The sequence below is a fragment of the Lissotriton vulgaris genome, chromosome 10 (assembly GCF_964263255.1).
Source record: "Lissotriton vulgaris chromosome 10, aLisVul1.2, whole genome shotgun sequence".
Classification (NCBI taxonomy): domain Eukaryota; kingdom Metazoa; phylum Chordata; class Amphibia; order Caudata; family Salamandridae; genus Lissotriton; species Lissotriton vulgaris.
Window position 1 is genome coordinate 734,019,483 of NC_141698.1, and position 24,395 is coordinate 734,043,877.

General features: G+C 47.1%; 1 protein-coding gene and 1 pseudogene across 8 annotated transcripts in view; both read right to left on the minus strand.

The window, feature by feature from the left end:
- The window catches only part of WAC (WW domain containing adaptor with coiled-coil), a 669,371-nt gene that overhangs the window by 540,477 nt on the left and 104,499 nt on the right, over positions 1–24,395 (minus strand). For all 8 annotated transcript variants that reach the window (XM_086941596.1, XM_086941594.1, XM_086941592.1 and 5 more), the window contains exon 4: positions 19,455–19,558. In XM_086941596.1, coding sequence (XP_086797722.1) covers positions 19,455–19,558 — 104 coding nt within the window. The remainder of the gene's footprint in view (positions 1–19,454; positions 19,559–24,395) is intronic.
- Positions 17,681–17,968, minus strand: LOC147688725 (NADH dehydrogenase [ubiquinone] 1 subunit C2 pseudogene; annotated as a pseudogene).

A 24,395-nucleotide genomic window follows, 5' to 3' on the forward strand; every position in this document is an offset into this window, starting at 1 on the left:
TGCACTGAGTCCAGTGGAACCCCAAAGATAGGCAGGGGGAAAAGTAGACAGCACCTTACTCTCTATTTGCGGTAGTGTGGGTGAGCAATAAGGCTTTATCACAGGAAATGTTAAGCATTTGTTGTGCATACTCAGGCAGCAAATTATGTCATACACTCAAAGAGGAGAAGAGTTGGCCTAACTTCTAAAACGTTCGACCTCAAATCTGGGGAACCAGGTTAGAGTCTTGGCAAGGGCACGCAACATCCTGTGATTCTGGGCAAATCACGTAATCTCCCCATGCCTAACAAAAAAATGAATGCAACACAAGTGGTGCTCGTTGTAAAGCACTCTGATACCCTATACCTTTGGGTCAAATTTGCACTATGTAAAACTCCGGGGGGAAAAAAAAAAAGACTGAAAACACACCAATCTGTTTGTATAAAAAATATTTAGTGACATTCATTTTCTAGAGCCAAGCAAGCCTGGCACACTTAAGTGCAAGTGATACTTTTCAAGGCAAGCTGAATAAAAATGCCTATTACAGGTATGTAAATACTTTTAAAACAGTGGAAATTACTGTTAGATTACTTTTGATTACATTCCAGATTACTCTCTCAGTGTGATAAGCCTAGATATTACTGTGGGAAATTTCCTAGAGAAAAGGTAAGTAAAGCAGCTTTTAGATATTTGTGGTTTTTCAAGTACTCATCCAAAACCAACTCCAAATTTAGAACAATTTTCAAGAAAAGCAGTCAATACAATCTTCTAAAATGAAATTGAATTATCAGTCTACAGGTAAGCAGTTCTTTGTGGGAGTTGGTATTCTGAGGTTAGAACCAGTGTTCCCCCAGGATCAGGGATGCACTCTCGTTACACCCTCAGCAGCACTAGGGCGACCGGGTGCAGAGTGCTGAGGCCCAATGTTATCCAATGGGGGAATGGGGGCCTTCAGTTCGTGGCTGCTCACAAGCAGACCACAAGGTTCTGCGAGCAAAGCTCCTGGTGTTAGCCTCAGGGCAAACTGGGATCTGAGTTAGCTCACAAGATGCACCCGTTGCAGTGCAGGGGCAGCTGGGTGCAGACTGCTGTTTTAGCTTCAGGTGCCTTGTTTTCAATAGGATTTGCCGGTTTGGGATTTTGGCTCCCGGCTCGGTCCAAGAAGACTTCTGGGAAGAACCACCAGTTTGGCAGGTAAGTTGGAGGGCTCGTGGACATAGGTGCACTTCTGGTTCTCTTCTCCAGGGCGCAGGGCAGCTGGATGCAGGGGTGTCTTTTGAGGTCGGATTTTACCTTACCGGGCCACTCGCGGTTGGAGGGGCGTGGCTGCAGCCGACGTCAGGAGTCCTGGAGGGGTCAACCCACGGTTGACTTTGACTCTGGAGCGCTGCGGGAACCTGCTGGTACCGGTTGGTCTCTCGGACTGTAAGCGACTGGTTCAGTGGTGGTTCCAGGCATCGGCTTTCTTTGTCCTCAGCAGGCTCGGAGTCTTTCTAGGCTGGTTTTTTTTTTTTTTAACAGAGCTGCTGTTCACAGGAGATCTGGTCTTTGTTGAAGGCAGTCAGTCCTCCCAGGCGTTCTGGAGGTCGCAGACTGCAGGGCAAGGTGACGTTTGGCGCAGGATCTCTGGAAACTGCAGAAGGGCTTTAGCCAAGTCAGTTCTTCTCTGCAGTCTCCTCTGCTAGGAGTCTTCTTTCGTCATTCGTCTTAGGTTGCGGGAATCAGCCTTCTTGGTTCAGGGCTGCCCCCTTGGTGCACTCACTCCACCTGTGGGGGAGTGGGCACAACCCCTAATCCTTATTGGAGAGTTCCTGCCATCTGCAGAGTGGGCTTCAACTTGCCCACCCCTGTCCACCTAAAGGGTGGGGTTAGCAGACGTGGGCACACCTTCTGAGCTTTGCTAATTTGTCCAGTCTGTATTAACCGACGAAAAGGAGGGTGGACAGGAAGGGTGCCTGCTCTTGATAACAGGGGGGGCTGTGTCGCATTATAAAGGAGTCTAGGCCTGTGAAGCTACCCTGCTACAGACTGCTCCACCTCTGCCCAGGAAAGGCCTTGTTTCTGGGCTTAGGGAGCTAAGGCTCCCTGCCCTGGAGACCAGAATTTTTTTTCTTGGTGGCAGGCTGGTGTGTACCAGTCAGAGAACCCACCAGAGGCTGGTGGTTTTTCAGGGGAGGGCATCTTCAACACCATGCGCGCTACGCGTTTTCCCGCTGTGCGCTGAGTTTTTCAAAAACCCGCGGTTCATGACAAGCTCAGCTCGTCATGAGCGTAAGACAGGCGTAACTCATGACGAGCTGAGCTCGTCATGAGCGTCAAAGGGGTTAAGTTGCCTTATGAGTGCATTTTTCATTAAATCCCACACTGGTATCAGTGTGGGTTTAAAGTGCTGAGAAGTTTGATATCAAACTTCCCAGTTGGCAGTAAAGCCATTATGGTGTTGTGGAGTTCATAATGACAAACTCCCAGCACCCTACACTCTTCCATCTCAAGCACTGTGCTCATTCTGGGGAGGAGGTGCGACACCTCCGCCCAGGTTGGGCCTTGTTTCTGGCCTCAGAGAGCAGTGGCTATCGACCCAGGGGTCCAGATACATGTATGGTGGTGGCAGGCTGCCAATAACCAGTCAGACCCCATCAGGGTTGGTAGGTTTTCAGGAGTCATCTCAGAGGTGCCCTCTGAGTACATATTTTAATAAATACAACACTGGCATTAGAATGGGTTTCTTACGAAGAGTCGTTGGGTACCAAACACTCCTGGTTTTTCAATGAAGCCATTGTGGTGCTGGGGAACTCTAGTTTATGAAAAAAGAGAGGAACCCACACCTGAATATATTTCACACCATTTGAATTCGGAATGAAAAGAAGATAAACAAAGCTTAATATGTTTATCTAGGCGATTACTTTCGCCGTTTTATTTAACAATTTTATCGAAAAATAGAAGTCACTTGAGTCTAGAGAAATCTCAATGTCTTGAACGTACTCGCCATATGCGTACACCAAAAACTTAAATCAAAAAGTGCATTTTAACACAACAATTAACGCAATATACAAAATGAATTGTAAAAACACACAACTAATGAACATGTGATATGCAAAAAGCGTATGAAAATGTTTCACAAAGAAGGGGGAGAAAATATAACCATATTTCTTCAAAACAGTATTGGAAAATATTGTTTAAATTGACCAACAAGGAGCCTATTAATGGGTCTCCAATAGAACAAAACGACCTCTCGGTAGAAATGTTAAATAGAAAGGCTAGGCATGTAGTTCCTAGCAATCTAAACTATTTATCAGAACTGAGGACTTGATCCTGTCCGCCTACGCGTTTCGAGTTTGTGAGGATTCTTCTCAAACTCTCTTCAGGGCCAAATGAATTCCTTTCCCCGTTTGTTTAACCTCTGGGGATTTGAGGTGATTCTGTTCATCCAACCCACTTGTAAAAAATCTTTTATGGGGTCTGTGCGTTTTTCTGGATGTATGATGCCAGGAGAGTCAGTGTATTGCTGCAATTTTCAGATTATATATTGTTCATTATCCACATAGTTAATATGTTGTATTCTGCTCATCAGCGTTGTCTAAGTTCAAGGAAGGGACCGGATTCTTGCCGGTAGCTCTTCTGGAGCGCCCTCCGGTGTCTTGGTACTTGCAGCTCAGCCTCGATCTTCACTTCCTCATTCCTTTACACCAAGTGAATGCGGTTTCGATTCCCTCTGGGAATCGAAACCGCATTCACTTGGTGTACACTTGGTGTACAGGAATTCACTTGGTGTAAGGGAATGAGGAAGTGAAGATCGAGGCTGAGCTGCAAGTACCAAGACACCGGAGGGCGCTCCAGAAGAGCTACCGGCAAGAATCCGGTCCCTTCCTTGAACTTAGACAACGCTGATGAGCAGAATACAACATATTAACTATGTGGATAATGAACAATATATAATCTGAAAATTGCAGCAATACACTGACTCTCCTGGCATCATACATCCAGAAAAACGCACAGACCCCATAAAAGATTTTTTACAAGTGGGTTGGATGAACAGAATCACCTCAAATCCCCAGAGGTTTAACAAACGGGAAAAGGAATTCATTTGGCCCTGAAGAGAGTTTGAGAAGAATCCTCACAAACTCGAAACGCGTAGGCGGACAGGATCAAGTCCTCAGTTCTGATAAATAGTTTAGATTGCTAGGAACTACATGCCTAGCCTTTCTATTTAACATTTCTACCGAGAGGTCGTTTTGTTCTATTGGAGACCCATTAATAGGCTCCTTGTTGGTCAATTTAAACAATATTTTCCAATACTGTTTTGAAGAAATATGGTTATATTTTCCCCTTCTTTGTGAAACATTTTCATACGTTTTTTGCATATCACATGTTCATTAGTTGTGTGTTTTTACAATTCATTTTGTATATTGCGTTAATTGTTGTGTTAAAATGCACTTTTTGATTTAAGTTTTTGGTGTACGCATATGGCGAGTACGTTCAAGACATTGAGATTTCTCTAGACTCAAGTGACTTCTATTTTTCGATAAAATTGTTAAATAAAACGGCGAAAGTAATCGCCTAGATAAACATATTAAGCTTTGTTTATCTTCTTTTCATTCCGAATTCAAATGGTGTGAAATCTATTCAGGTGTGGGTTCCTCTCTTTTTTCATAAAGTATTTGGGCCCTTACCCCACCTCGTCCGCATGGGCCAAACTCCCTTTGTTGTAAAAAGGGGAACTCTAGTTGTCATGTTTCCAGCCCATGTACTCTCTATGCTTCCCTCGCACTTACAATATTAAGACTAGACAAATCTTGTTGGGGCATATCTGCTCATGCAGAAATTACCACACACGAGATTTAGTGCACCCTGCCTTAGAGCTAGTAAGGCCTTCTAAAGGGGTGTTGGTGCTGCTTTGACATGGGACAAAAGGAAAGCAGAAAGGCTGTTGAACAGGTCAGCTGAGGAAGTAATTACTTTACGCAAGACTCATCTCCTTTGTAGATTGTTTTCCAATCATCGGTGAGCTTAGGATAGGAGCAATAGAGAGATAGTAAAGATGAACATGCAGGTTATAGTTTGATAAACAGAAGTGCTAGTAGAGTAGTGTGTATGTCAGACATTAGCTTACGTGTAGTAGGGTGGGTGCATATGAATCTACGGCACTACTCGCTTCGAATTGGTAAGTAACATTCATAGCATGTGTTGGCCACAGATACATATGCTTAGAATTGAAGGTAAAGCAGTGCTTCCCTAATGCAGAGGCTAGCTAATGGCTGATGTAAATGTTTGAAGAAGTGTTCACAATACAGCTTGACACGCAAGCTAAGACATCAACACAATCGTGTTTTGTTAATGTATGTTGGTTATTCCATGTGGCTGCCTTACAGATTATTAATTGGTGGGAGGTTTCCCAGGAAAGCAATAGAGGTCCCTTTTTAGGGCTCGCGCCTGCGTTGCAGTGCGCAGCGAGAGCCTTTTTGTATGGGGTTTTGAAAGCAGCTCACATGCTCGTGCGTGTGAGCAGCTTTCCGCAGCTGCCATTGGTTTTGGCTTGCTTAGAAAAAAAAACCAGCACACAATTGGGCAAAGGCGGGCGCATGTCCTGCCTTTGCTCCACCCATTCCCAACGGTGGCCAGCACGTGCAGCTGCACGCGTTTGCTTCGCTGTCACGCTCCCTCCCCCCGCTTCTTTGTGGTGCTCACGCACCACCCGCCTTTGCACCACCCATTCGGACTGGTGTGTAGCACGGGCAGCAGCTCGAGGCAACGCGCTCTCACCTCATTAAAGGAATATTTCGAAACGCATATTTTCTTACATAGCGCACCGAAATGCCCTAAACATGTTGTGGGCGCTTTTCGTGTCTTTCGTCTCAAGCATTTAATGCATCAGAAGTGTGCAAATATAAGCAAGGGGGATGAATGCACGCTGATGTAATCTGAGGAAGGCATTTACAATGCACCAAGATAGCTCAGTGGCTGGAGAGCTGCAGAAACCTGGTCCATCCTGCAGGTCACAAACTCAGTTTCCAGCAGGACTGTCTGGGCCTCTGTCCCTCCGTTTGATCAAATCAGTACCACTGGGTTGGACTAATAATCACCAAAGGAGGGTTGAGCTGCCGCGTCCGCGGGGGAGTTTTCTATTCTCGAGCCGGTGCATTGACAAGAAGTCCCCGGCCTTTATCTGTGGGATGACCTCTTGTAGGGACGTCATCTTGAATTTTTGAGTCTTTACATACTTGTTTAGGAACCGTAGATCCAGGATGGGTCTTAGGCTTTCGTCCACTTTTGGCACCAGGAAGTAGTTTGAGTACACTCCCCTGTTCTGTTCTTTGAATGGGAACGGTTAGATGGCCTCTTTGAGGAGGAGTTCTTGAGCTTCCTCTTGGAGCAATTGCAGCGCTCTTCCAGAGTGCTCTCTTCTTTGGATTTCTGTTTGGTGGTCTCTTTTCCAACTCTATGCAGTATCCGAACTGTATGATGTCGAGTATCCACTTGTCTGTGGTTATTTTCCTCCACTCTTGGGGAAAAAATCTCAGCCTGCCTCCTACTGGTGTTACATGTTCTTTTGTGACTTGTCCGTGTAGCCCTCTCCTCTTTGCTTTTCCGTGCTCTTCCCTCGGAGGGTTTGAGTGGGGGAGCACCTTTTCCTGTGTGAAGTCACTTAGAGGGGAGTTTGTTCACCGCCTCTCCTCTGGCCCCATCTGTTTCCTCTCCCGCGAAAGGACTAGCCCCTGTTCTGGTAGTTCCAGTTTTGCTTCTGCTGGCCCTGGTGACTTTGGTTGTCACTCTGTTGACCCTGGTGGAATGCCTGGTGTGGTTGCCCTTGCTGGTTTCCACCCCTTCCGTTCGGCCTCCGCGTAGGAGTGCCTCTTCTCATCCCCCTGAATTTCAGGGCTCGCATGGACCTTGCCGTCTCATTGTCTTTCTTCAGTTGGGTTAGTTTCTCATCAACTGGGGCTCTTTAAAGTGTTTCTCCATTGAACGGGGTTGTTCAGGATGTTTTGAACCTCTGTCTTTAAGCCTGAGATCCTGAGCCAGGCTTGCCTTCTCTCTGTGATTCTTATAGCATCACCCTGCTGGATGTTTCTGCCCCGTCCAAGGCGGTCTTCAGGCACGAGTTTGCGATGCTTTTCCCCTCTTCCACGAGGTGAGCGGCTCCCTGCTGGTGTTCCTCTGGGAGGTGCTTGAGCAATTGGGTCATCTCGTCCCAATGCTGGTACAGGTGCCTGTTGAGAAGGGCGTTGGAGTTTGCCATCCTCCAGTGCATTGCTGAGTTTCTCTCAATTTTTCTGCCTGTTAGGTCCATCCTCCTGCTTACCTTGTCAGGTGGTGGCCCCAATGTTGTTGGGACGTTGGCCCTTCTGGCCGTTGCAGCTATAATGGAGTCTGCTGAAACTGTCCCCTGGATGTAAGGGGGGTCCTGGGAGGAGAACTTGTACTTTTTCTCCGTCCTTGGCGTGACTGACCTGCAGGTAGCTGGTTCTCTGAACGCCTCTTTCCCCTGTGCCATGATGCTCTTCAGCATGGGCAGGAAGTGGCTTTTTGTCTGCGCGGGGAGCAACGTTTCAGCAGCAAATCTGCCTTCGCTTTCTCCTCCTCCAATTTGACTCCATAAGCTGCTGCAGCCTTCTTGACGACCTCATAGTAGGCCCCAATGTCGTCTGGCTGCGAAGGTCTCGAGGGGTATGTCTCCACAGCCTACTCTGGGTTTTCGGCCTCGATGTCCTGTCAATCCTGGTCCTGAGTTGTCGAGGATCCCGAGTCGTAGCTCGAACGCGGGTCCCCATAATCACCCTCTGTGTAATAGAGGGTCCTCCTTTACTCCCTGCTCTGAGGGCTCTGGAGGTTTCGGCGGCTCTTCGGCGTCAAACTCCTCGTGTTCTTCTCTGTCTTCGAGGACCGTCATGGTCTTCGAAGGGATCCTGTAACTTTTAATTTTGTCTTCGAAGTCCCTCTTCCTCTGGATGAGGTTTTCCATCTCGGCCTCGAGCCTTCTTTTCATTCTCTCCATCTGTGCGGCCTGCTCTGCGTCGAGCGTTTCGGCCACCCTCTTAGACGGCCCCGTCGATGTCAAAGCGGCTCTCGGCTTTCTCCTTCGAAGTCGAGGATCCCTATTCGGGAGCTTGCTTCGACAACCTTTGCTTTTCGCTGGTCTTTGCCGTCTGGGAGTCCTTCTGGAAGGATCCGCTGGGCTGTTTTTCGGGGACCGCAGCTTCGGTCGTCTAAGATTGACGCCGGTGCTCCCTTCGAGGTTCTAGACTCGGATTTGAGAGTCACCCTAAGGTTTTCGAGGCCCTGTCGGGGGTTTCGGGGCCATAGACTCTCCTACCTTGTCTGACTATTTCTTATCGGTCTCTTCGACCGTGGAGACATCTGGACCTTCGGCGATGTTGTCCTAGTCGTCGGTGGAGAGGCCCAGGTAGTATAGCGACGGGGCCTTGCATCGTGTGGTGAGCTATCCTCGTTTTTTCCCGAATCCTCAGCGTCTTCGGCGTGAAGACTGAGCAGGCGTTGCAGTCCTTGCTCCTGAGGTCGATAGGCAGACAGAGGTTGCAGACCGGGTGCTGGACTCTCTGCGCGTACTTGTGGTGGCAATTACGGCAGAATTTAAATGGTGTGTTGTCCATTACTGCGCTCAGGGGTCCCCCTGTGTGCGCATTCTCCATCGGACGTCGAAGATCTCGAGGTTCCTCTCCGTCGTCCCGGCTCCGATGATGATCTTCTCCTGGTCTTCTCCAGTTTTTTCCTGAAGAAATTCGCGTATTTTTCTACTTTTCTCCTCAAACTTCTGGAGCTCCACACGACGATCCAGACCCAACGGCGGAAAAAAGAATCTGAAGATGGCGCCCAAGGGTGGGAGCTTCCGCCAGAAGCATGCCGACGTCACCGAAGGTACACCAAATGGTGGGACATCAACGCCCACGTGGGCTACAAAAAAAAAAAAAGAAAGAAAAAAAAAACTACGATTCCGGACCCAACCACCAGATTGCGGAATATGCACAACATAGTGAATCCAGAAAGATTCACGCTGCAAAACCCCACTTTGCTTATGACAATTCTTACAACAATACACATACATATATAGAGCTACATATATGGGTTTCACATATATGGTATGTGTTTCCGGTGTCCCGCACATGGGCAGGAATATTCATGTGCTTAGGACTATTGATGTGTGAGAAAGTGAGTTTCTGTTGCAGTCACCCCCCCCCCCCACACACTTTTTGCCCGATACCGGATTAACTTTCCCTTGGTGTGCCCTGGAAACCAGTACCCAGGGCCTGTGTCCCTTACCTAAAAATGCAAATGCTACTTACCAGTATGCATCTGTTCTTGGCATGTAGGGCTGCTGACATTCATATCTGTGCATAGATCGCCGCCTAGTGTTGGGTCCGGATGATTGCACATTGTTGTCCTGGAAGAGTCTTCGAAGTATCACGAGATAGGTGGCTCCTCCCCTGGACTACAGTGCGCATGGGCATCGACTCCATCCCCAGATTGTTTTTAGCCATTGTGGCCGAGATGGAGTGAACCTTGTGAATGATGACCATGCCATGAAAATGATATGTAAATCCTGCAGCTGCTACAGGCGCCGGGGAGGAGGGCGGGCGATATGAATGTCAGCAGCCCTACATGCCAAGAACAGATGCATACTGGTAAGTAGCATTTGCAGTTCGAGGCATGTGGGCTGCTGAATTCATATCTGTGCATAGAATACATAGCAGTCCCTCCATTAGCGGCGGCCACCCGTGCCAGCTGCAGCAGTTTGGAAAAGTGTTTTGAGAACAGCCTGCCCTACAGCTGTCTGCTGTTTGGAGTGCACGTCTACACAGTAATGTTTAGTAAATGTATGTGTGGTAGACCATGTGGCTGCTCTACATATGTCCTCTAAGGGAATGTTTCCAAGGAAGGCCATAGAGGCCCCCAACTTTCTGGTGGAGTGGGCTCTCGGTGGAATTGTAAGAGTGCGTTTAGCTTTCGCATAACAGATTTGAATACATTTCACGATCCACCTAGCAATACCAGCCTTGGAAATAGCGTTACCCTTGTGGTGTGCCGCAAAAGCAACGAAAAGCTGCTTAGTCTTTCTAAAATCCTTGGTCCTATCAATGTAATACATTAGGGCCCTTTTAACGTCAAGGGTGTGGAGCATCCGCTCCGCCAGTGACTCAGGATTTTGAAAAAACACCGGCAACTCAATCGTTTGGTTTAAGTGGAATTGAGACACAACCTTGGGTAGAAATTTAGGGTTAGTGCGGAGCACTACCCGGTTAGCATGAACCTGGAAGAATGGCTCTTGGATTGTGAGGGCCTGCAGCTCACTAACCCTCCGTAGCGACGTAATTGCCACTAAGAAAGCCACTTTCCAAGTCAAGAACTGAAGTTCGCAAGAATGTAGTGGCTCAAAGGGGGGACCCATCAGTCTAGTAAGAACCACATTGAGGTTCCATTCTGGAGCTGGTGGGGTCCGTGGTGGAATGACCCTTTTGAGTCCTTCCAGAAAAGCTTTGATAGCAGGCACTTTGAAAAGTGAAAGGTGCTGTCTATTCTGGAGGTATGCGGCCATCGCAGACAGGTGAATGCGGATGGAAGTATATGCCAAATTACACTGGTATAGATGTAACAGGTAACAGATGATGTTCTGAATGGAAGCATCAAGTGGATTAATGTTGTGGTTTGCGCAATAAATGACAAACCGTTTCCATTTGGCCGCATAACATGCTCTAGTAGTGGGCTTTCTTGCCTCCCGAATGATGTCCATGCAATTGGGAGGAAGGTTAAGGTAGCCAAACTCTAGGACCTCAGGAGCCAGATCGCCAGGTTGAGCTGTCGCGGATCTGGGTGCTGAATGTCGCCATGGCTCTGCGTCAGAAGGCTGGGTGTGAGATGAAGCCTTTGATGCGGTACTACGGACAGTTCCAGAAACGTGGTGTACCATGGTTGGCGAGCCCACGTTGGAGCAACCAGGATGAGAGTCATCGAGTGTTGCCTGAGCTTGCGTGCCACCAGCGGTATCAGGGGTGCTGGGGGAAAAGCGTACGCCAATTTGCCTGACCAGTTCATCCATATCGCATTGCCCTGCGATTGCGGGTGTGGGAACCTGGCGGCGAAGCTTTGGCATTTTGCGTTCTCCCTTGTGGCGAACAGGTCTATCTCTGGATGACCCCATCTTTGAAAGTACGGCTGGAGTACTGATGGATGTATCTCCCACTCGTGCATTTGGTGGCTGTGCCTGCTGAGCAGGTCTGCCATCTGATTGTCCTTGCCTGGGAGGTGTTCCGCCATGAGGAAGATGTCCCTCTGAATGGCCCACTTCCACATGCTCTGAGCCAGATGAGACAGCTGCGGAGAGTGTGTTCCTCCCTGTTTCTGAATGTAGTACATGGCCGTCATGTTGTCCGTCCGGATCAACACGACCTTGTTGCACAGATGTACTTTGAACGCCTTTAAGGCCATGAAGATCGCCATCAGTTCCAACACATTGATGTGCATCTTCTTTTGCTGTAGAGTCCATAGTCCCTGCACTGTGTAATGGAGTACATGCGCTCCCCAACCCTGGAGAGAAGCGTCCGTCGTCAGGATAATCTGTAGCACAGGCTCCTGGAACGGTCGGCCCTTGCAAAGGTTTTGTGGATTCCACCAATGCAGAGAGTTGTATGCCCGACCGCTCACCAACACTAGGTTTTTCAACTGGTTGTGAGCCTGAGTCCACTGACGTGCTAAGCACTCCTGAAGCGGGCGCATATGTAGTCTCGCGTGCGGGACAATGGAGATGCAGGAGGCCATCATGCCTATCAACTGCATGAACACTCTTGCTGGAAGCGAGTGCTGAGGTCTGAATCTTTGGACCAGCGACTGAATACTGTCGATTCTCACTGAATTTGGCTGCGCAGTGGCCGCCAGAGTGTTTATTGTCGCCCCCAGATACTGCTGTATGTGGGCGGGCTGGAGATGGGATTTTGGGTAATTCAGTGAGAACCCCAGGTCGTGCAGAAGGTGAATATTGTGGGACACGTGGTCGGCGCACTGCTGGTTCGACTTTGCCTGAATGAGCCAGTCGTCCAGATAAGGATAGACGTGGATGTTTTCACGCCTTAGATGCGCCGCCACCGTTGCTAGGCACTTGGTGAAGACCCTGGGCGCTGTGGTGACGCCAAAAGGCAGAACCTTGAACTGGTAATGCTGGTCCTGAATGGTGAACCTTAGGTACTTTCTGTGAGAAGGATGCAGGGGAATGTGAAAGTATGCATCCTTGAGATCCAGAGTTGCCAGGAAGTCCCCTTGCCGAAGCAGTGGGAGAACCTGCTGCAGAGTGAGCATATGGAAATAATCTGACAGAATGTATAAGTTTAGAGGTCTGTGGTCTAGGATGGGCCTGAGGGATCCGTCCTTCTTTGGAATGAGAAAGTACAGGGAGTAAACACCTGTACCCCTTTCTTGTAGTGGAACGAGCTCTATTGCCCCTTTTTGCAGCATGACGTTGACTTCTTGCTGCAACAAGTGCAAGTGCTCGCCGGACATAGGACGGCTTTTTGGAGGTATGTTGGGTGGAGTGGATGTGAGCTCCAGACAATAACCGTATTGGATAATAGATCTGACCCACCTGTCCGTGGTGATGGACTTCCACACGGGCAGGAACTGCTGGAGTCTCCCCCCGACCGGTGTTGCGTGGTCGGGGGGCAGTGACAAGGAGTCACTGTTTGCTGGCGGTGGAGGACCTGGAGCTGTTATTTCCACGTCCTCTGCCTTTGACGTTGTTGCCACGGTATCCACCCCGACCCTTGTTGGTATATGAGGATTGGGTGTTACTTTTATAGAATTGTGTGGATTGGGACGCCTGACCCCTCGAGGTGCCTCTGTTATTGGAGCGGCGAAAGGAACCACCCCGAAACTGCTGGGACTGCAGGGCGCCCATAGATTTAGCAGTGTCAGTGTCTTTTTTCATCTTTTCGAGGGTGGCATCCACTTCTGGCCCAAACAGGTGGTCAGGATTGACAGTTTGGTTCAGGATGGTAGTCTGAATGTCCGGTTTAAAGCCTGAGATTCTGAGCCATGCATGTCGGCGCAGTAGAACGCTAGTGTTTACTGCGCGTGAGGCGGTATCAGCTACATCTAGAGCACACTTAATTGAGGCATTAGTGATAAGTTTTCCCTCCTGAAGCAACATTTCAGCAGCCTCCTTGTACTGATCTGGCAAGTGCTGTAGAAGGGTCTCTAGAGTGTCATAGTGTGCCCTGTCGTAGCGTGCAAGTAGCGCCTGCGTGTTGGATATGCGCCATATATTGGCTGCCTGCGCAGCAATACGTTTCCCTGATGCCTCAAACACCTTTGATTCCTTGTCTGGGGGAGGAGCATCACCCGTGGTCTGTGAGTTGGCTCGTTTACGTGCGTTGGAGACAACCAGAGAGTCTAGCGGCAACTGTCCTTTGATGTACGTCGGATCAGTGGGCGCTGCCTTGTACTTTTTGTCAATACGAGGATTAATGACTCTTGCCCGGGTGGGCTCCTTAAAAACCTCTGGCGCATGCTTTAACACTCCCTTGAGCATTGGCAGTGTCTTGACAGTTTTTTCAGCCACTGAGAAAGTGTCAAAAAGAAAATCGACATCCACTGGGTCTGCATGGAGGTAGACGTCATGATTGGCTGCAGCCCTTTCAATTAGAGCGTTGAAGGCCGCAGAGTCTTCTGTCGGGGAAGTTTTTGCAGCAAAAAGTTGTGGCTCGTGTCCCGAATGGGGGTCCCCAGGGTCTCCCCCAGCAGACCATGGCTCAGTGACATCCTCTGAGTCCGAGTAAACTGGATAAGCATACTCATCCTCGTCTTCTCAAACACCCTCCCCAGCATTGGAATGAGTGGGTGAGAGTTCCTGACCTTGCGGAGATACAGGCTCCAGAGGGGCAGATGTACCCGCAGAGTCCAACTTCTTTTTAAATGGGATGTGGAAGTGCTCCAACGCTGGCTCCGGCGTGATCTTCCGTTTAAGTAGAGACAGCTTGCCTGTGTTGGCGTCGATGACCACCTCTCGACGCTCCTCCTCCGCCAGTGGCTGGTGTGGTGGGTTTGGAACCACTGACGATGCCTTCGGCGTCGAAGCCAACTTTAAGGGCACTCCGGTCCCAGGTTTCGCAGTGAAAGCCTTCGGCGCCGTCCCAGGTGGGAGCGTGAAAATAATCGGCGTCTGCGCCTTCGCCGGTTTCTGCAGAGTTTTGGGCGACACAGTCTTCTTCGGCTCGACCTCCGCGGCACCCTCCCGCATTCGCTGAAGGGACTCCGTGACCTTCTTGGCAAACTAAGCAGAGGGACGGACCGGCTCGAGAGAGTCCTCCGGATTAGGGTCGGCGACCAAGGCCGCAGTCTTCGGAGCCGACGCAGCTCCCCCCTTCGCCTTGTCAACCGGAAGCGGTGCAGCCAGAGACTTGGGGTCGTCCTGGCACTTCTTCGGGGCCTTCTTATGGTCATCGACCTTTTTGGCGTCGACGCGACTTTTGAGAGCGTCAACCATCTTTGGCGCCGACGCAGCCGCGTCGGGCGCCTTCGCCTTAGGCTTCGACACCGCAGCCTTCGGATCGGCCATTTTGGCATGGCTCTTGAGCTAGACGGCCATCTTGGATTTCTTCGGCGCCGAGGCCTCCGAAGCCTTAGATCCAACCAGTGCGACCTGCCCTTTCGGTTTCGATACTGGTGGCGTCGATACCGACTGTTTCACTTTCAGTTTCTGCACCTGTAGCGGTGCTGCACCAATGTCCGTGGCCGGGCCGGAAGGCGGAGCCGTGGGACGGGTATCGAGGTCTTGGGTAAGGCCCGAAGGCGATCCCTCGACCTGGGCCTCATAATGGTGGCTGGCCCCGGAGTCAGTGTGAGGAAGCTCCTCCTCCGAGCTATCCTCTATCCCCACTTTTGTTTTCAACCTACCTAGTCGGGTTCGCCCGAGAACACTAACTTTGCTTTTACTAGCCTCCATAGACTTTGTCCCGCATCCCGCGTGAGAGTGCACACTCTGCACCCGATTCCCCTAGGCCTCCTACTAGTAATCTGAAGGTTCAGTAACGTAGTCCTAGCGATTCCAAAGCCTATTAGTCCAGTACTTACCTGCTAGTAATTTCGCATTCCACTTCCATAGTATATGGTTTTTCGTGCCCCTCGGGCATTTGTGTAACTTGTGCAACTTAAAGTATTTTCGTAAGAGTTTTGTTGTGTGCTTAGTACCCTGTCCTCATAAAGAGTACAGGGCTGTTGTGATTTAAATAAATACACTGTTTATTTTCATAACACTTGTGTGGTGTCCTTTCACTTGGTGTTCAAGGGGTATATGTGATGGTATAACAGCTGGCTTAACACGCCCTCTAGAGTTTAGCCCGAAGACTGCTCTTGTCCATGCTACTAGGAAAGCTGGTCTATCGGTTGACTTACAACCAATCACCATAAGGGTTGTTTGGACTGATACATAGTGATCACTAGAATAGTGAACACTGAATATCAGGCCAACTTCTCACAGCGCAGTCTCTGCGGAAGATCTTGTATCCCTGTGGGATGGCTATGGCGATATCAGGGGCTGAGGTGGCATTGAGCCAGGTCTCCGTCAGGAAGGCGACGTCGGGGGCGGAAGTGTCTAGGAGGTCCCAGAGTTCGATGGCGTGCTTGCGAGAGGAGCGGGTTTTGAGGAGGATGCATCTGAGGTGGTTGGGTTCTCTGGCTGGGGTTTGGCGGGCCTGATGCTGATGTATCTACAGTTCCGACAGGTGAAAGGACCTTGGGTGTGCTTCGGGATGGCTGGCAGCAGGGGTGGTGTCTTCTGGGGTTGAGTGCGTGGAGGGTGCTGGAGTCATAGTGTAAAGCAATACAAAAGGGGATGATGGACGGAGCGTTTGAGCAAATCAAACACTCACCCCCAGTCAACTGATCTGGGTTTAATCCATCACCATTCTTTAGCTCACTGGAGTGGTGTGGCTCACTGGTTAGAGGCGGCTGAGAACGGCCCGGGACCAGGGTTCAATTCCCGACGCGGCAGGGTCGTGGACCAGGGTCAGCGGACTCGATAATTCTCGCCTCAGTGCCTACTCTAACCAGGGATCACACTCGGCAACTCTGGGCATTAGCTTGCCTCATCTCTACAACGGCCCCCCACATTCGCCGGGGATGCCTAGTTTCACCTTGGAGACACCCAGTAGGGACCATCTCACAGGGATAGCCAGGATGGGTTCCCAAGCGGTCTACAGCGCCACGACACCTCAGGGCAGCAGTGCGCTTTACAAGACATACATTAAATTACACTCAGCCACCCCAGTTCAGACATGGCCATATGCAAATCAGTCTGACCCTGTGCCTCATGGGAACAGTCCAGCCCGAACTGCCAAGCCATGTCTTTCCTGGACCGGAAACAAGCATCCTGGAGTCTTAGTGTAGTCTGGCGTGGCGGGGGGCGCAGGGGTTCTGGCGCTGGGCAGAGACAGGGGCAGACAGGCTTGCCTTAGGCGCGCCTTCAGTGCATCCGCTGCGCGGCGACCTCCATAAGAGGCGAAGTGGGAGGAGCAGCTGGGGCGGGCGAGGGGAAGGGACACAGAAGGCAAAAGGGGCGGGCCGCAGGGGAGCAGCGGTGGGAAGCGTGGAGCGGGGGGGGCACAAGGAACGCTAACAGAATAAAATACAGAAATACTGAATATAAAATGCAGAAAGCAAATGCCAAGGCGAAAAAACAACTAAGAAGGGGAACGCAGAGACAGTCACCAGGGGCACACCAGCGGCGAACTCCCAGCAGCGGCAGCAGAGGGGAGAGTCACAGGTGCACAGGAGGAGCCGTGCAGCGTGGGGAGCGACCAGAGGTCAGGTCACAACCACTGCCACGCGGCGACCTCCATAAGAGGCCAAATGGCAGGGAGGAGCAGCTAGGCAGCCAATGGGCGAGGGGAGGGGACACAGAAGGCAAAAGGGGGCGGGCCGCAGGGAAGCAGTGGCGGGAAGGGTGGAGCGGGGGGGCACAGAGGGCAGGGGATGCAAGGAACGCTAACAGAATAAAATACAGAATACAGAATATAAAATGCAGAATGCTCCTTGACAGCCTCTGAGAACTTTCATACATTCTGTAGGAAGCTTTAAATGTCTCTATAGATACTCCACATGCAAGCTGTCAAGTTTAGCGAGGGACCACACCAATGATTAACACTGCTGTACATCTGGGAGAGATGATCCTATCAAAGTCATCTTCTGTGTGACTCATCCCCTATTTGAAAGAGGCACAGAAACAACTACTGATGTGGTGAACTCACTTATCTTCAATCTAAACTGCCTTGTTTTAAGCGAGATCTTCATTTGACTAGCAATGAAGAGGAGCAAAAATACCACAAAAGCAGTTGAAAAGGTTTTTGTTATGTTTACTTGGATACAAGGCCCTGTCATTTTGCATTTTTGGCGGTTATGGCGGCCAACAGTGGCAATGCTCACAGTATAAGTGGCTAATCTTCATGAAATATTTGTGGAAAGAACCCACTTTTCCATTCCAAATTATACGAAAGTGAATTGCTGCAATACTGTTGCATTCTTGCGAGTTCCATGTATTTTTCTTTTATTGTGGCCAGCAGTCATTTTAATGCAAAGAATACATTTGGTTTCATATGGATAGGTGTCATCAGCTTATTAAATAGGACTTTAAAAATGGAGCCTGCAGTCAGTGAGAACTATAATCATAAAAGGATCCTGGAGCACTCGAGTGGTGGATAGAAACTCAAAGAACCGGATGGAAATTGTCAAATACCTCGGCCATTGTTTTTCTTTTTTTCCTGAAATCTTCTGGATGTAACTTTATGTACTTAAACAGGTCTCGGTCTTGTTTTGCATGACTGTAATTATCATGTTTAGTAAGGTGATAGCCAAAAAAACATCCAACGGTAAGCGCAAGAGCCTGAAGAATGAGACCCAGGATGGTGGAACACCAGCCCATGAAGCTTCACCACAACACATTTCTATTCACTATTCCCAGCCGGGGAAACCGCTTCACCTAGTCTGCCTCCATCCCTAATGTAGCAGCTCCGCACAACCTTAGATGAAGAATAGCACTGGGGATGAGCAAGGGCGACGCACCATGTGTGCTTCACCCAAAGCCTTCCGACAATGCAACTTAATTTCAGTTTGAAGAAAGTTGTGAAGTCTAAATCTTTAATGGCGCCTTGTCCTGGACTTAGATTTTAAATCACCTATTAGGTCTGCTTATGAATACTGTTTTCAAAGTCCATCTAGTAGCGAGTGTCTGGCTTTTCCAACTCCAAGCTTTAAAATTAATTTTATTTGATGAGGACTACCTACACATTCCACTTAAAAATACTTTATTTTTTGTGTGGATTACGGCCTTTACTTCTATATAGATACTTCAAATGCTTCCAAAAAGAATTCTCCATCAGAATAAACTTATATCGAGCATCTGCTTGGTTAACTAACTAAATCTATGGAATACATCTCTCCCAATATTTTGTTTCTTTGAAGTTCAGTTCGTATACTCCAATATTAAATTTGTAAATTAGCAGGTGTGACAACTTCAAATGCTCTACCTGCGCATATCTCGACAGTGACCTATTCTATGAAATTTCAAAATTGTTCACATTCTGGCTTTTCACTCTAATTGATCCTTTCATTTTTATTTTTCTCTGTCAACAGTAATGCTGCTTTATCCCTTGTTACAAATAGCATGTTTAATATATTGTTAACAAATTTAACTTCACAGTTGCTGCAAATAACAGAAAAATGTGCACTTCTATTTAGAAGGTAGTCCTTATTCAAAGACAAATCATATGCTATGCTTTTTCCCTAAACTTTCTGAAGATAAAATAACCAATTTCAAGACTATTATAACCTGCTTTCTGCAGTAGTGAAGTGCATTGATTTGATCAAGTTAAATGGAAAAAGTGCATTGCTAAGTGTACTAAGCAACCTAAAAACTGACTAGAAACGAATCTGGAAATGTATTAAATTATTACATTCTGGTGTTACTTTGTTGGGTAATAAAGAAAGGCAACTTGCCTTGTTGCCACTTTAAAGCACAAGTGTGTTGGGTAGAGCTCATGAGAGGTATGTATGCAGGCGTTTGCAATTCCAAAGAATGAGACGTGGTATTAGATAGTCAGATTTTAAGTCAGTATCCTTTAGGTCTTGGTTATCCAGTAGAACGGTAGTCTTTCTACAGTATTCTATAGTCCCTGTACTTGGACTAAGCCTTCAGGCTCGGGTTTAAAACGCATCCTAATCGAAGGCTCAACTCCTGGATGTGTCTTCTAGTTTGTCACTGAAAGGTTTGTTGGGAATTCGTATTACATGCTAATTTTAAATATGGCTACATTTCTCATTCATTATACTGAGCAGCTGCAAAATATCTTTTACACTGGTGAACTAAGTTATTGCACAGCACACAATAAGCTATACAATTACATTTTAAACACCTCAAAACATGGCAGTTAAATTCTTATAATATCCCTTTCACTAAATGTAAGTCGGATAAAAATACTTACAGAATCTGAATTTTTGCTTGCATTACTGCTAGGATTAGAAGAATGTGAATTTGAACTAACAGCACTGTGGTTATGCGAGTTCTCTTGTGGAGAGTAGCTGGTCCCTTGAGGAAAAAAAGTAAGATCAAATTACTTTTTCACATTTGTAATATTGCGGTGCACATGCCTAATATTTCCAGAAAAGCCAGGAAAAAACAATTATACATGTATTCCAGTGTCCAGCCTCAATAAAAACAAATTTACTTACTGCAATAATGCCAGCTGCATTATTAGTGTCAACTGCATGCACTTTTGTTAATGGTCAATGGAGATTGAGTTATTAGAGTAAAATGGCCATACCCAAGAGGCAAGAAATTACTTTCCACAGGTATGGGGTAACCTGTGGGATTACACTATCATTGCCAGATGCTGTTAATGTGTTTCAAGTAAACAAACGTATGAACTTCCACAAGGCACTCCAGCTCCCTGGGCACCCTTCGTTTTTGTATAACACATTCCAGGTCCAATTAATATGCGGACGTTGTGTACCGGTCGCGTCCTGAAGCTAAATAATTGGGGTCAGATAGGAGCATGAGCGCCATAATGAGAGTTGTGAGTGGGGGAGAAACCGGCAGATCAGGCTACTATCATAAATGCATACCTGACTTTGCTAGGAGTTGAAGAGAAGCAATTTCTTTTGTTATGTGGAATTTGCGGTCCAACTACCTTGTTTTGTTTTGAATTAGGACCATTTTCTATGAACTGAGTTAACACTTGAAAATTTACACCACTGGAATGGCTAATCAGAGGGTGTTTGGAGCTTACTAAAAGGGGCTTTATGGGCTTGCATGCTCTTATTTACATTTTTAGGACAGTTAATATGTCAAGAGGTAACTTTGCCCATAGGTGGGTGTTCATAAGGTTGGGCTCGTGGTAAAATAGGTTAACTTTTTATATTTGCATTTTAACAACAATACACATACCAAGTCCTGATTATTTCTTCCCAATTTTCTTTCACGATTTAGCCTTTCAGGTCTCGGATCATGCTCGACAAGTAGGTCCTCCTCTGGCCCTGATGAATTTGCCATCAAAACCAGTGGCCAAGGAACATGTTGGGCAGTCATAACCATTAGGTCTTCACGCAGACAACTGTTTTTAGTGTTAAGCTATGCAAACTAAACCAATAAATCAAACTGACAGAAAGAGTAAATGTCTTGTTTGACAGGAGATCACTATTTTTCAGAGATATGACGTAGCTTAGACACATGGACTAGATCAAGACGAACACTACCCTTCCATAAATCTGTGTGGTATAACTAAACTAGGCATAAATAGTTCCCTCTCGTGCACTAAGAGTGGTAAGCCTATGATAACCACTGGGACTGTAATAAGTTTGGCTGATTCCTTGAGAAGTCTATATTTCCAATTGAACATAGCCTTCACCACAGTACTCTGCTATAAGACATGCACCAGCAGTATATATGGGAGCTAAATATAAGCCAAGAATAGCATCCAAAGAGTACTTACAAGGTTTGTAGGGGATCTTATTAAAATACCATAACGGATGGTGGTGACTAAGAAGCGATTTTTGTAAGATGACCAGTAAATAATTTTGCCGGTAAGCATGCACCTTTGAACTTGTAGGCCTTTTACAGGCCTAGAACCTTTCAGTACCCGCTGCTCAGAGACCTGGTTACAACCTCTTCGGTGTTTATGTTCCATCAGCTGATTAGAAATTGAAGCAGTCCACATAATAAAAAATGGAAACGCAATGCTCAAAGCCAACACTTATTTTTCCACTAACACCGGTGTTTACTTAAGCAATGCATGTCTTGCTAATAATTTAATAAACATATTTTATTCCAAGAAGCCTTAGGTTGCAAGGGGTGCGGAGCATTCAGTCACTCCTTTGCTGTGTTACCACATCACATGTGATAACTGCAGGCAGCCTTGACGTATTCGCAAATTTGCATAGGAGACTTTGGAACCAACACACATGTATGGACAATTGAGGAAGAAGACACGATGGACAACATCAAATATATGTGCTTTCCTGAATACATTACCAAAAATATACCCAACATGAATGCTGGAACAACAGTGAATATGGTGAATAAGCTGCACTTGGGCATGTGTTTAAAACAATGGCACAGTAACTCAGCAAGGATTCGGGACATTTGCGATCAGTTCTGACTTTCAAAGACTACGTAGGGTAAGAAAACAAGTTACTTACCTGTAACTACAGTTATCCAGTATTGGTATCTTTCATAGATTCACATGCCTGAATCATTGCCAGTCATCGAAATGGAAGTCCCATGGTAAATATCAAAAGCAGTGCCATAAGTAATAAATAGGCGAAAAAGGCCAAAGGCCATATCTTAGTAGACTATCTATGTCCTTTTTCAAAAAAGACCAAAGGGGGCTCCAGCCAATAACCACCCTCTAGAACACTCCCAGCAGAAGCAAGTTCTCCTGAGATTTTCCAAGATCAAGTGAGAAGTAATTCTACCCAAAATCAAAGAGAACTGACTCCACTGGGAGAATGGTGGGTTGCATGTGAATCTATGAAAGATACCAATACTGGATAAGGAATATGCTACTTACCAGTATGCATCTGTTCTTGAGGGCTGCAGAGTGGTACATTATGAATAGATCGCCATCTGGTGTTGGGCTCGGATGATTGCACTTGTTTTTCTCTTGGAGAAGTCTTTGTCGTCACGAGGCTGGTGACTCCTCCCTTGGGTGCTAGTGCGCATGGGCATCTGCTCCATCCTTAGATTGTTTTGCCATAGTAGGGTTAGATGGAGTAGTATGATAGAATACAGATAGAAATGCCCATGTAAGTGTATCTATATAAGATAGTGTTGGAACAGACACAGGTTTCCGGGGAGGCTGGGAGGGCATGTACCACTCTGCAGCCCTCTATGCTAAGAACAGATGCATACTGGTAAGTAGCATATTCCGTTCGAGGTATATGGGCTGCAGATGGTACATTATGAATAGACTATACAGCAGTTATCTCCCTAGCGGTGGCCACCAGTGTCTGTTGCAACAGTCTAAAATAAAGTCTTTAGTACAGCTTGTCCCACTCTAGCCTGTTGTGTTGTCTGCACATCTACACAGTAGTGTTTTGTGAAGGTATGCGGTGTAACCCAGGTAGCTGCTTTGCATATGTCACCTAGGGGAATGTTTCCTAAGAATGCCATAGATGCTCCTAGTTTACGTGTAGAGTGAGCTCTAGGAGGAACAGTTAATGTTCTCTTTGCTTTTAAGTAGCATATTTGTATACATTTTACAATCCACCTGGCAATGCCTGCTTTAGAGATAGGATTGTCCTTATGTGTAGGAGAAAACGCTACAAATAGTTGTTTTGTCTTTCTGAAAGTTTGTGTTCTTTTTATGTAGTACAATATTGCCCTTCTGACATCTAATGTATGTAGGGCTATTTCTGCTACCGTCTGTGGTTTTGGAAAGAAGACTGATAGTTCTACTGACTGATTGATGTGGAATGCTGAAATTACTTTAGGCAAGAATTTTGGGTTTGTTCTAAGAACCACTTTATTTTGGTGTAGCTGCAAATATGGTCTTGTATTGTAAATGCTTGCAACTCGCTTACTCTTCTGAGTGAGGTAATAGCTATAAGAAAAGCCACCTTCCATGTGAGGAATTGTATTTCACACCTATGCATAGGTTCGAAAGGTGGTCCCATTAGTCTGGTAAGTACTATGTTGAGATTCCAGACGGGCAGGCGGTAGTCTTGGTGGAATGACTCTTTTGAGGCCTTCCATGGAAGCTCTTATTGCTGGTACTTTAAACAGGGAAAGATGTCTGTTTTGTAGGTACGCCGCTATAGCTGCAAGATGTACTCTAATAGAGGTGTAGGCAAGGTTACATTGCTGCAAGTGTAGTAAATAGCAAATAATCTGTTTAGTGGATGCGTCCAGAGGGTTGATGTTGTTACTGTTACAGTATACAGCAAACCTTTTCCACTTTGCTGCATAGCATGCTCTGGTGGTAGGACGTCTTGCTTGCTTAATGATTTCCATACAGTCTGGAGGTAAATCCAAGTATCCAAATTCTATGACCTCAGGAGTCAGATCGCTAGGTTTAATTGTTTGGGATCTGGGTGCATTATTTCTCCATGGTTCTGTGCAAGGTGCATGGGTAATCTCAGTTTTTGATGTGGCACCTGTGAGAGTTGCAGTAGCGTGGTGAACCACGGCTGTCTTGCCCACGTGGGTGCTACTAGTATCATTGTATGTTGTTGGAGTTTCCGAACCACTAATGGAATTAGTGGGAGAGGGGGAAAAGCGTAAGCAAATTTGTTGGACCAATTTATCCATAGCGCATTGCCCTGGGACAGGTGGTGTGGGTACCTGCTTGCGAAGTTTTGGCATTTTGCGTTCTGATGAGTGGCAAAGGGATCTATCTCTGGTTGTCCCCATCTTTGAAAGAATGGCTGCAGTATTTGTTGTGCAGTTCCCATTCGTGTATTTGTTCTGACTCTCTGCTTAGGATGTCTGCCATCTAATTTTGAACTCCTGGTAGGTGTTCGGCTAACAGATAGATCTTTTGAGGAATGGCCCATCTCCAAATGTCCTGTGCTAGTCTGGATAGTTGGAGAGAGTGTGTCCCCCCCTGTTTTTTAATATAATACATTGCAGTCATGTTGTCTGTTCTGATCAGGACTGCTTTGTTGAGTATTTGCATTTGGAAAGCTTTTAATGCTAGAAACACTGCTAGTAGTTCCAGATAATTGATGTGCAGTCTTTTTTGCTGTACACTCCATTTTCCCTGTACTGTATATTTCTCCATATGCGCTCCCCATCCGGTGAGCGATGCATCCGCTGTCAGTATCACTTGTGGATCGGTTCTAGGAACGACCGTCCCTTGGAAATGTTTATTGTGTTCCACCACTTCAGAGAGCGATGTGTGCGGTCGTCTACCAACACAAGATCTGTA